General features: G+C 56.5%; 1 protein-coding gene and 1 pseudogene across 1 annotated transcript; both read left to right on the top strand.

Moving 5' to 3' along the window:
- The first annotated feature begins 383 nt into the window (after positions 1-383).
- Positions 384-6271, top strand: SFRP5 (secreted frizzled related protein 5). The gene is made up of 3 exons (XM_042960993.1): positions 384-903; positions 3021-3098; positions 4796-6271. Exons 1-3 carry the CDS (start codon positions 384-386, stop codon positions 5140-5142), a joined length of 945 nt encoding a protein of 314 aa, XP_042816927.1. The 3' UTR covers positions 5143-6271.
- Positions 6272-8375: 2104 nt separating this feature from the next.
- On the top strand, positions 8376-8486 carry LOC122232170 (annotated as a pseudogene).
- Positions 8487-12192: the final 3706 nt, after the last annotated feature.

Here is a 12192-nt window from a genome sequence, read left to right as displayed (position 1 = left end):
ATGCCCAGGGAGGCGAGGGACGTGAGGACGCCCCGGGAGCGGCGCGAGGCCGGCCCCGCGCTGAGGCCGGGGAGCCGGTGCGCGAGAGAGGGGCGCGCGAGCCGGCGCGGGGCGGGACGCGCGGGAGCCGGCGGGAGGGGCCGAGGGGGCTCCACCTCGACTCCCCGCCGGGGCCGGGGGGCCGGGCGGCCGGAGATTGGCTGGGGCGCGCGGCGAGGCCGGGCCCGGAGCCCCGAGGTGGGAGGCGCCAGGATCACTCGGTGCGCCCGGGAGCCGAGCACTCGGGCCACCTCGGCGGCGGCTGCAGGGGAGCGGCGGGGCGGCGGGCGCGCGCCGGGGCAGCTGGGGGCGCCGCGCACCGAGAGGCCGGGGTGTGCGCAGCCATGCGGGCGGCGGCGGGGGGCGCGCGGGCGGCCGCGCTGGCGCTGCTGCTGGGGGCGCTTCACGGGGCGCCGGCGCGCGGCGAGGAGTACTACTACGGCTGGCAGGCCGAGCCGCTGCACGGGCGCTCGTACTCCAAGCCGCCGCAGTGCCTCGACATCCCCGCCGACCTGCCGCTCTGCCACACCGTGGGCTACAAGCGCATGCGGCTGCCCAACCTGCTGGAGCACGAGAGCCTGGCCGAGGTGAAGCAGCAGGCGAGCAGCTGGCTGCCGCTGCTGGCCAAGCGCTGCCACTCGGACACGCAGGTCTTCCTCTGCTCGCTCTTCGCGCCCGTCTGCCTCGACCGGCCCATCTACCCGTGCCGCTCGCTGTGCGAGGCCGTGCGCGCCGGCTGCGCGCCGCTCATGGAGGCCTACGGCTTCCCCTGGCCCGAGATGCTGCACTGCCACAAGTTCCCCCTGGACAACGACCTCTGCATCGCTGTGCAGTTCGGACACCTGCCTGCCACCGCGCCTCCAGGTAGCGCCGCCGCCGCCCTCGCCCCCGCGCGCTCCGACAGCCCCGGGCGCCCGCGAGCTGGGCCCTTAGCCTCCCGGAGATGGCACCCCACCACACACACCCACACCCACACCCACACCCACACCCACACACCGCTTTCGCTCAGCCCTGCGTACCCCGGGAACTGTCCCCCACAGCCTTCCAGCCTTCCCACCTCCCACACTCTGCCAGACTAGTGCCTTCCCAGGCTCTGGACAAAGCTCGCGGGTTCTCCCCATTCCAACTCCGTTCCTGAAGACGCCCCTGGGGTCCCTGGCAGCGCCCACCTTCCTAAACCTCTGGAATCCCTGGGTAGCCCCAATGCTGTCCCCCCATCCTGGGGCATCCCCATAAATGCCTTGTGGCCTAAGCCCAAGAATGCCCAGGGTCGCTAAACAATGCCCAAGCCCGTTCACCTCCTCCACAGCTCTGGACCCCAGGGCACCAAAACAAGCATCACTCCCATCCCGTGTTGGGACCTCGGGAAGGGAGAAGGGTGGAGGGAAGGGGTTTAGTGAAGACTGGGGTAAGCACGCTCCTAGGCTATGGTTTCCACCCCCCAACACTCACACCCCCCATTTTCTGCACCTGGGAACCCCAAATTCTCCCACTCTCTTCCCCAATCCCCCAGGTTGGGAGGCCTTGGGGTAAAAGCTCAATGCAGGAAGAAAGAGCAGATTGCCAGCGTCTGCCACTGACAAGGAGCCCTTGGGAGAGCTGCTGAGCTTGGAGCTTCGGTTTTCCCATAAGTAATATAGGAAGCCAGCTCAGGTTCCAGAAACCCGTGAGATCCTACGTGCCACCTCCCAACCGCCCCCAGTCCCATTACCCCTAATCTCTCCCTGGCCTCAGCCTCCCTTCCCTGTGCGCCCCATGGCCCGCCCCAAACGCCAAACTCCTTCCAAGCAGAGTAAGCCTGGGCTGGGCACCAGACCGGGGAATAAACAGCGGCATGAGCAGGAGAGCTGTGTCTGGGCAGTTTGTCAGGAGTCTAAGGAGCCCCTGATGCTGCAACTTCCCCAGGAGGCAGCACTGCTTTCCCCTTTTCTTGTCTGACCACCCTACCCACCCCCTCAGGGCTCGCCTCACCCACACAGCCCTTGGTCCTGCACCCCCACGTCCCCTCCTGAGAGTCAGGTAGGGGTCCTGAGACTGGGTGTGGAGAGTGTGGAGAGAAGGGAAATACCCTGTGCTGGGGTCAGGAAGCAGGGGAGAGACAGCCAGCTCAAGCAGAGACAGTGCAGTCCCTAACAGGGATCCTGGCATGATTCCTTTTTCTGGTTTCCTTGGAACCCCAATATTAACAGCCTGTAAGGCAGGGAAATCCCAGGCTCGGAACCCCACCTGGCCCCGCCCGCACAGTCCTGCCCTCTTTGAAGCCCACCTTCCCCTGTGATGGGACATCTACCTGGAGGCAGAGACATGGGACAGAGGTCAGGTGCTGTGTGGTGGCCTGAGAACCAGAGGCAGCCCAAAGCGTGTGTGTGGCCAATAAAACAAAATATTTCATATAAAAATTAAGAGTTGTGGCTTCCCTGGAAAAATCAGAAGTTCTGGCCACGCTAAGCCACCCACCTTAGAGGGTGGTCCCCTCAGTTTACCACAGTCCCTGTCCTGGCAGTGTCACTTGTCCCCCACCTTCCTGGACATGTGTTCCTAGAAAGCCCCTGCAGATTACCCCTACTGCAGCACTAGCCTGGGAGCCTCAAATCCTGAGTCCTACACTCACTTCTCAATAGTTTTGCAGAGTGGGTAGCCACTCTGGACCTCAGTTTTCTTTTCTTGAATAGTAATACTTCATAGTCTGAGGATTAAATGAAACAAAGTTTAGAAGACAGCCCACGTCATGGTTGCAGTTGCCAGGGCCATGGAGCAGTGGTGCCCACTGGGACAGTTTTGTCCCCATGCAACCTTATCTCTTTTGAACCTCACAACCCCTCAGTGACCATCGGTACCGTCATCCCAGTTCCTGATGACAGAGTGGAGGCTTGGCAGGGGGAGGTGGCTCTTCAGTCATTAGCCTGGGCTCTAAGTGGTTTATTGAACTCTGATCCCCTCATGAGCCTCCCTCGTCTCCACCCCTGCTTCTCTCTTCACAGTGACCAAGATCTGTGCCCAGTGTGAAATGGAGCACAGTGCTGATGGCCTCATGGAACAGATGTGTTCCAGCGACTTCGGTGAGTGTGGAGCCCACATGGCCACTGCCCCAGTGCCTCTCCTTGACACACACACACACACACACACACACACACACACACGTCCACAACCATCACACTGAATACTAACAGTTTCTGCATCATGGATTCCTCTTAGAATCTGATCAGGGCCATGAACCCTCTCCCCAGAGAAATGCAGCTCTTTTTGCAGGTTATCTCAGGGGCTTCAGAAGCCCCTCAAGGCCATGGTCCATGGGCCCAGAAACCATCCCTGGCCAGGGCTCCTCCAGTCCTCCCTTGGCACTGGCCCACAGAGGGGCCTCCAGGGCTAGATTCCCTTTAGGAGAAGCAGGCTAAGCCCAGAGATGGATGGGGGCACCCGGGGGAGAGATGGGCCCCAGGGTGGAAGTACAGCACCCTCGTCCCTGGGGCACCTTGGCCTGGTACCCGATGCACCGCTGGCCAGGCGAGCTGCAGTCACTTGTCCCACGGCTTCGTCCTGGGGCCTCTCCACTCCTGGGACAGTGAGCCAAGTCTAGTCAGGCCCACACGACCCAGCATGTGGCCTTTGCCAAGTTGACTCCTGTTTTGTGTCTTAGCCTCCCTGTCTGTAAAAAAGAGATAGCAATGAAATCCTTACTTCAGCAAGTCTTTTATGTTGTTAGTCTGTTTGTAAAGAGATTACTACTATTGCAAGGTATGTGTGTGTCCGAGAGAGGGAAAGAGAGGGGGTAAGGGGAGAAAGAGAGAGATAGAAAGATTTTATAAGTTTCCTTCCCTGGGTGGACAGAATCATTCTCTGGCATCTCCCTGGCTCCTCACAGAGATGGGGGATCCAGATGCCTGTAGAAGGGGGAGACTAGCCCAAGTGACCCCCATGTTCCAGACTCCCAGTCCCCAACTGTATGAAGCTCTCTGCAGCCACCCTGAACGTCCTGATCACCCCAACCACTCAGGCCTTCAACCACCTCCCCCACGCTCACCCCTACATTCACACTCCAGACACACCACAGAAATACTCTCATACATAAAATACACGGCACCACACATCACACTCCGAACCCATTCTACAGTCACACAGATTACAGTGGTGTGTTTGCACCAGCAAGAGCTGGTTGTGCACGCTTCCCGACCTAGTGCTCCGTGATGCGGTGGGCCATGGTGGGGGGATTTACCCCATGGGAACCAGCACATGCTACAGAGCGGGCCCCCTCCCTAGGGCCAGCTGTCAAACATTTATCAGCCCATCATTGCTCCAAACACACACACACACACACACACACACACACAGAGCCAGAAATCACATTTCAAAGCACCCCCAGAGATCATGAAGTCCAGCCTCCCTCTGTCACAAGGACCCCGCCCCCCACCAAACCTCCCCTTCCAGTTGGGCAGCTCCACCTGCGGTATTTCCTGGGGACCCCAACACCCTACTCCACTCCCCACCAGGAGCTGTCCACCCTGCACTTGGTTCATGGAAAGGCAGGGGCTCTGGGGTTAACCTCATTCCCCCCCACCATAGCTCAAGGCTGAAACATGATAGTGCCGGTGAAAGTCTAGCACATGATAGGAGCTTCAAAAATGTACCCATATAAGCCCACCTTCCCAAGACCCAGGCTTGGAACTTCAGGCTTGAGCACCAACTGTGGGGCCACCAGCAGCCGGAGCAAACCTGCCCATTCTCACACGGTCCCTCTGTCTACCCACCCCACACACAGTGGTTAAGATGCGCATCAAGGAGATCAAGATAGAGAATGGGGACCGGAAGCTGATTGGAGCCCAGAAAAAAAAGAAGCTGCTCAAGCCAGGCCCACTGAAGCGCAAGGACACCAAGAGGCTGGTGCTGCACATGAAGAATGGTGCCAGCTGCCCCTGTCCACAGCTGGACAGCCTGGCCGGCAGCTTCCTGGTCATGGGCCGTAAGGTGGACGGACAGCTGCTGCTGATGGCCGTCTACCGCTGGGACAAGAAGAATAAGGAGATGAAATTCGCAGTCAAGTTCATGTTCTCCTACCCCTGCTCCCTCTACTACCCCTTCTTCTATGGGGCTGCTGAACCCCACTGAAGGACGCTCCTCCCTGCCCCATCCAGCCAGCTGTGCCTTGCTCTCTGTCCCCACCCCTGGGGCATTCTCTCTCTTCCTGCCCATCTGGCCTCACCTCTATTCCCAGGCTGACCCAGCCCTGACAGAGAGCGGTTCCATGCAGAGCAGAGCTCTTGCCAGCACAGGCCCTAAGGAATGGGCATGGAACCCAAGCTGTCCTTGACTGAGGGGTTCTGGAGTCCCTGGGGACTTCTCTTAGGAGCAGAGCTTTCTCATTTGAAAGCTCAGGGTTTCAGAAAGTAGGTGGTGGGAGGAGAGAGCAAGGGAAGCATGGAGGGGCTCTGAGCAGCCTCACGAGGTGGCTTCCAGAACAGACCATGCTGTCAGCTCCACTCTGTTGGTGGGGAGGCCTCGCCTCAGAAAGTCTATTAGGCTGAGCTACTTGGGGGCCAGTCCCCCACCCCCACTGCTCCCTCGTGTCATCATAGCCCCCCCAAAGGAGGGGCATTAGGGTCGTAGCACCTTCCAGCTACAGTTCCCCCACCTTCCCCATCTCTTCCCCTCTCCCTTCCCGCTAGACTGGAGAAGCCCAGCCCAGACCCCCTCCCACAGGCTGCTTTTTGGGATTCATCCCTCAGCCTCCGCATGTCCCTTTTACCCTGATGATGAGTAAATTATTGCTACGCAGCAAGGCCATAGGTACTAGATTAGTTGCAGGCAAGGTTTGGTTTTTAATTTTTTTTTAAGTTTTTAATTAAATCAAAGAAAAATAAGTTGGTTTTGACTAGGTTATTTCTTTGTCAGCTGGTCCCCAGAGGTGGAGAGAGGGAGGGTCAGAAGGGACTTTTAGGAAGAGGCCCTTGTCATAACCCATGGCCTGTCCACACAGGCATACTTGGAACGCCTAAGAGCAATGCCCATGTTCTTGTAAGATCCCTTGAGAGCACCCTTCTCATCCGCATCACTAAGTGAGGGATGGAGATGGCCCTCCTTTTGTTCCTGAAGAGGGAGATGCCAAGATCCCCAGCCTTCTCCCATGGTCAAAAGGCTCTCACAATCCTGCCACATCTCCCTGACAATGTCTGCCCTCAGATCCCAAGAAGGTTGGAGCACAGGAAACTACTCTGAAGAGCCAGGGGTCTAAACATGTCTCTCCTACCCCTTCAGCACTCAGACCCCCTGCTCCCCGCCACCCACCCCCCCCCCCCCCACACACACACACTGGGCACTGATCCTGAACTGTAGGGATAATGGTATAGACTTGTGCTACAGGGACCAGAGAATCTGTATCCCCTGGGAGCTGGTTAGAAATACAAGCTGGGGGCGGGGGGGGCACCCCAGGCCTGCTGTATCAGAATCTGCATTTTGACACATAAACCTTCAAATCTAGAGAGCTTTTGCAAAACACTGGGCCCCACTCTATGCAATTAAATCTGGATCTCTGGAGGGTGCTCGGAAATCTGAATCTCTAGATGCTCTCCGGGGTGGGATGCCGCCTGTGTTGAAAACCTTGATCTAGATAAGCCAGCCGCTGAGGCAGGAGGGTGAGGGGCTGAGGTTACCTCAGGCTTGGAGCTTCTTGGTCCTGCGTGCGGGAAGGAAGTGGCTATAACAACCGAGGGGCTTCTTCAGTGACTTCAGAGCACACGCGGGCCGCTACGGTGAACTGAATGGGGCAGGGAGGGGAGAAGGCTTAAAATGGAGGCAACGGGCTCCTGCTACTCAGGGAGGGGGTGGTGTGAGGAAATCCCGGGGGTTTGTCAGAAAAGCCGAGCGACGAGGCAGAGGTACCCAGGGCAGGGGGCTGGGGACACCCCAGAGCAGCTTTCCTCACCAGCGACAGTGCGTACAGCTGCCAAGTCCAGTCCAGGCTCCCCGCTCCTCCAAGACAATGGGGCGCGTCCTGTGAGGAGAACCTTGGCTTCCAGGGCTCTCAGAGAAGCAGGCTGCCACAGAGAAGTGAGGCAGGCCAAAGGGCCCACATTCTGCTGTGGGGCCAGGGGAAGCTAACAGGTGGTCTGACAGCCTGCCCGTAAATCACCTCCCCGGGCAGTCAGGTGGCCTCACCACAGGTCAGGAGCAGCAGAGGCCTGCTTGTTTGTCCTCAGCTCTGAGGAAGCCGCTGCCGCCCACCCTCACCCAGAGCCCTCCAGCTCCCTGAATCTGCCCCTTGTCTCCCAAACTCCTACCCCGACCAAATATTTACGGACACTTCTATGGTCAACCAGGACCAGGGATTATTTTTCCACTGAACACACAGGACTCAAAGCAACTTCTGGCTAGAGCACAATAGCGACCTCTGTCAGGTGCTGGCAGCCAGTGAGAGGCGGCGGGCGGGAGAGGCTCCCTTAGCCCATCCTGGGAAGCCCCAGTAAAGCACTCCTCCCCCGCCCCCCACACAGGGGTCAAGCCCTGCTCTCTGCTCTGCTCCCGACATCTGCTGTGGGACCCTCCCGGCAGTCTCTCCCCTGGGACCAAGAAGAATCCTTCCAAAGACCGGGCAAAGCCCCACGCGGCCTGAGCCCACCCTTCATTTCCTTCAGTCACAACATGCTCCCTCCTGGCCGGCCTGGAGACAGACAGCTGGTGCTGCCCGGCGAGCATCTGGGCTGTGTGTCGGTGAACGGCTGCCTCTGACAGAAACCCCAAGAAACAGTGGGGCTGCTCCACACGAGAGGTCTGGAGATGGGCTGGTGGGAGGTCCATGTCCCTGGCTCATTCTGTCTTCCTGCCCTGCCAGGGGTGGCTTCTGTTCTCGTGGTTGCCTCCTCCTCCCCACTTCTCGACCACATTCCAGGCAGCAGGGCAGGGAAGGGCTTCAAGCAAAAGCAGCCCGTCAGCTGCCCCTGGCCCTTTTGATCAGGAAAACAGTAATTTCCCAAGTCCCACCTGGTAGATTTCCACTACGTAGCTCCTCGGCCAGAACGGAGTCACGTGGCCATCCCTAGTTGCAAGGGAGCAGAGGAAGTCAAGTGTTTCAGCCGGGTGCAAACTCAGAGTTCCGATAAAGAACAGGAAGGATTTGGGGCAGGCTGCTAAACGCTCAGGATCAGGTGAAAAGAGGTAGGAGAGCCCAGTTCTGGGTTCCAATCCTGTGACTTAGATACCATGTGACATTGGGAACACCGTAAAATGGAGCAATAATGTCTACTTCACAGGGTGGCTGAAAAAATAGGGAAATATATGAAAAGCTCCTGGAGCCAGTGCCCAGCATTTGGAAAATGTTCATTAAATGATAATTAATATTTGTTATAATCGCTTCTCGGCCTTTTGGCTAAGATCAAGTGTAGTATCTGTTCTTATCAGTTTAATATTTGTTATTAACCAAAGGCCTTGACCTAGCTAGCACAGTGCCTACACATCATAGGTGCTCAGTACATTCCTGATTGGTTAACTAAGAAACGCTACTGGCAGAAAGGCAGGGAAAAGACAGGAACATCTTACCTACCTGGAGTTGTTACTTTCAGGAGGACAGAACCTACACTTGGGAGTTTGCTTCAGAAAATACACACCCAGGTGCGATGTAAGCCAATGGAGGGGAGAAGACATAATACTAGCAATCAAAAAATGTCAAGTCCTTGCTGGGTGGCAGGCACTACCCCAGGCACTTTGGTATTATAATTTAATCCTGCCAACACCCTTTGGAAGTAGGTACTATTATTATCCCCATTTTAATGATGAGGTTCAAAGGCTGAGGTTCAAAGAAGTTAATTAACTTACTGAAGGACACACAGCTGGTACATAGTGGTGGCACTAGGATTTGACTCCCTGCTCTTAACCACTATACTACTGGGGGCGAAGCCCAGCGGGGGTGGGGTACAATGCCTCTGCTGCCCTGCCTTACAGGAAGATTTCTGGGAGCCCTGCTCAGATCCCCCTCCAGGGGCCATGACAGCGGCAGAGAAGCCTGCCTCAGACGGCGGCTTTTCTCCTGACTCCTAAAGCAGCCCACCCCCAACCCCTCCTCCCCTCTTAGCCCCATCAGCATCCAGCCTCTTGAGCCCCACAAAGGAAGCTCACATCCCACAACTGTTTAGTCGGCTGTAATCCTGGCTAAAGTTCACTCCTTGGCAAATCCAACGTGGGGGGTGGTTGCTGCTGGAATGTGTGTGGCTGGGACCCAGTGTCCCAGCCCAGACAGCAGGCTCTGCTGGGGCCCTGAAGAAAGCAGGCGGCCAGGGGAATCCGGAATCCCCAGCCCCCAGCTGTGCTACAGAATGGAATGTGCTGCTCTGGGGTGTTGAAACAGACCCAACCAAGGGGGAGTGGTGCTGGCAGTTGCGTGGAGCTCCCACCACAAGGCTGCCTCTGTTCCCCTGGAGGCTGAGCCCCCTTTGCTAGGGCTAGGGATGGGCAGGCCCCTCCAGTTAGCTCAGGGGTGGCTCAGAAGATCCTGGAGCTGGTGGGGGCAAGGCAGAACAGAGGGGAGGGTGACAGCCAGGACTGTTACGTTCACCCAAAGTTTCTCTGATGAGGCATCTGCAAGCACCTGTGGCACGATCCACACCCTGGCTCCATGGCTTACTAGCTATGTGACCTTGTGCAGGTTACTTGACCTCTCCAGGCCTCCGTTTTACTCATCAGTTAAATGGAGTTCATAATCGAGCCTAGCTTCTAGGGTTGTCATGAGGTTTAAGTAACAGTCGTGTTCAGCACATTGCCTGGTACGGTGCTCTACAAACGTAGGTGTTCTCATGATCTCAGAGCCAGCTGTAGGGGAGATGCTAGAACCACGGCCTCTCAAAAGGGGTGCCTTGAAGGTTCCATGGAGATAAGGGCATGAAAATGGAACTTCGTTTGGCTTCAGCTCTGAGGGCCAGGTGATAAATGACTACAAATTCTGAAGACCCCAGAAACCAGGGCCAGTTCAAAGTCTGCCAGGGCTCACGGGAGACTGCTCCCCACCCCCACCAAACCACAAAAAGATGACAGAACCCTCAACTCAAGCCAGGCTGTGGGAGGTATCTGTCTGTCCCAGGTCTGTCCCAACGGGCACCAGAGCCGGAGTAGAACCTGGCTGCTGTCCCTCCCGATGGGTGCCTGAGAACAAATTGGGGACATCTTTTAAACCAGGCATCCAGGAGCACCTGGGTGGCTCAGTCAGTTGCGCATCCGACTTTGGCTCAGGTCACAATCTTGTGGTTCATGAGTCTGAGTCCCACATCGGGCTGTCAGCGTGGAGCCTGCTATGGATCCTCTGTCCCCCCCCCCCTCTCTCTGTTCCTCCCCTGCTCACACTCTCTCAAAAATAAATAAACATTAAAAATAAATAAATAAAAATAATAATAAACCAGGCATCCAATTCTCTGATGGCCAGTCCGTCCTCCAAGCCACCTCACATTCGGTCCTCTCCATGCTGTGGACCCCTGCCAGCTGGAAGACACAGTCCAATCCTGGCAAATCCCTCCATGGCTCCATCTTCCCAGCGGTACCTGCACTTGAAAGTTGTCTATCCCTGGCTTCCCTTCTGTGAAGATCCAGACCCCGGATGGTGAAACCCACGTTTCCCAAGCCCCAGTATCCCATGTCCCAGACGCTACTCATGCTACAGACTATTTCATCAAACGTTAGGCATTGCTTTCCTTTTCCCAAAATATTGACTCTGCTTTTTCAAACTACACGCTGGCCCGATTCTTTCCTGAATAATAATCTAAGATTATTCTCTGATTAAAAAAATAAAATAAAATAAAATAAAATAAAATAAAATAAAATAAAACACCACCGTTCTAAGCCACCCAGGCCATCTAGAACAGAGTTATCTTCACTGTAAGATTGCCAGGATGGTAGTAACAGACTGGTGTTTATGGAGCATTCAGCCTGCGCCACGCACCGTGCTCCATGCCTTGCTCCGCGCTGACTCCTCACAGCTGCCCTAAAAGGTAGAGGTCACTATCATGACCATTTTACAAAGGAAAACAGCACAGAAAGAAAGGCCCAGAGGCAATGCCCCTGTGGCAACTTACTCCAGCATGGCCGCCCCGATGGGAGAGCAGGGCCACGTGTGGGGCCGGCCATAGCAGCGCCTGCTCCTTACTGCCACCAGACTGTCCCTGGGTAACACAGGCTGCTCTTGCTCTGAGAAAGGCCCTTCTGGTTCCATCCTCTAATGCTGTGGGGAACACGTATCTTCAAATGGATGTGGTGTCGCTCCCAGACGGGCTGGTCTGGATGATCTCTGAACAGGCTGCCAACTGAGCTACTACCCACAACACACGCCATCCACGAGAGCATAGGCACAGCACCAGCAGTCTCTCCCCTGGGCCTGCACGATCACTGCTGTCCCCTTTGGTTCCAAGGCCCTATTTTCCGCTCCTCCAACATCTTTACTGTTCCTGTGGACCACCAGGCTGCTGAGGCCACTCTGATGCTTTTTAAAGTGAACACGGTCTTCTGTAAAAACTGCCAGGAAGGGGTCCTGGCTGCTTCCCTGCCTCTCAAGGCCCCTCAGAGCTGCCAGGGCTCTCCCATGCGGAAGTTCCTGAGTTAGGAAGAATCGCCACAGACCAAGGCCTCTGTGAGCTGCATATGCAGGGGGCCGTGACAATGTGGCTGCAACCTAACCTCAACTCTGAGGCAGGGTCTCTCCTCCCCTGTTCTCTGCCCCAGGCCTCCGTCTGGAAGACCCAGCTCAAACTCAGCTCTGGTCTGCAAAGTGCCAGGTGAAACCTTTCACTACCACTACCTAACTTCCCTGGGCCTCAATGTCCTTACCTATAAAATGGGGAGAACAGTGCCTACCTCACAGGGCCATCCTAAGGATAAAGAGAATAATGTGTGTAAAGCACTTACCACTGAGACTGGCACCCAGTAAACACCCCACAAACCCTGCTTTCAGAGAACTGCTAATCCGTCCCATCTCACAGCCAATCCTCTTTCGGCCGCCCCCAGCCTGAGGGCCAATCCTTTTCTGCTTTCTAAGAGGGATTAGCTGAAATCTTTCCATTCTAAAGCCTGCATTGCTTAGTGCTGGCCAAGCCCTGGTCCTAACCCCAACCCCTCACAATTTGGTCACAAGACGGAGCCTCAAGTCAATCCGACACACATGTGCTGAGCCCCACCTGCACAAAGCAC

Source organism: Panthera tigris, chromosome D2, assembly GCF_018350195.1.
Source record: "Panthera tigris isolate Pti1 chromosome D2, P.tigris_Pti1_mat1.1, whole genome shotgun sequence".
NCBI lineage: Eukaryota > Metazoa > Chordata > Mammalia > Carnivora > Felidae > Panthera > Panthera tigris.
Note: the sequence above shows the minus strand (reverse complement) of the source record. Positions and strands in the feature narration are given on the sequence as shown.

Bases quoted from the DNA above. Each gene is read 5' to 3' on its own strand.
- SFRP5 (XM_042960993.1), top strand. From the start codon at position 384: ATGCGGGCGGCGGCGGGGGGCGCGCGGGCGGCCGCGCTGGCGCTGCTG. The intron at 904-3,020 runs GTAGCGCCGCCG...CTCTCTTCACAG, and splicing joins GCCTGCCACCGCGCCTCCAG to TGACCAAGATCTGTGCCCAG. The intron at 3,099-4,795 runs GTGAGTGTGGAG...CCCCACACACAG, and splicing joins GATGTGTTCCAGCGACTTCG to TGGTTAAGATGCGCATCAAG.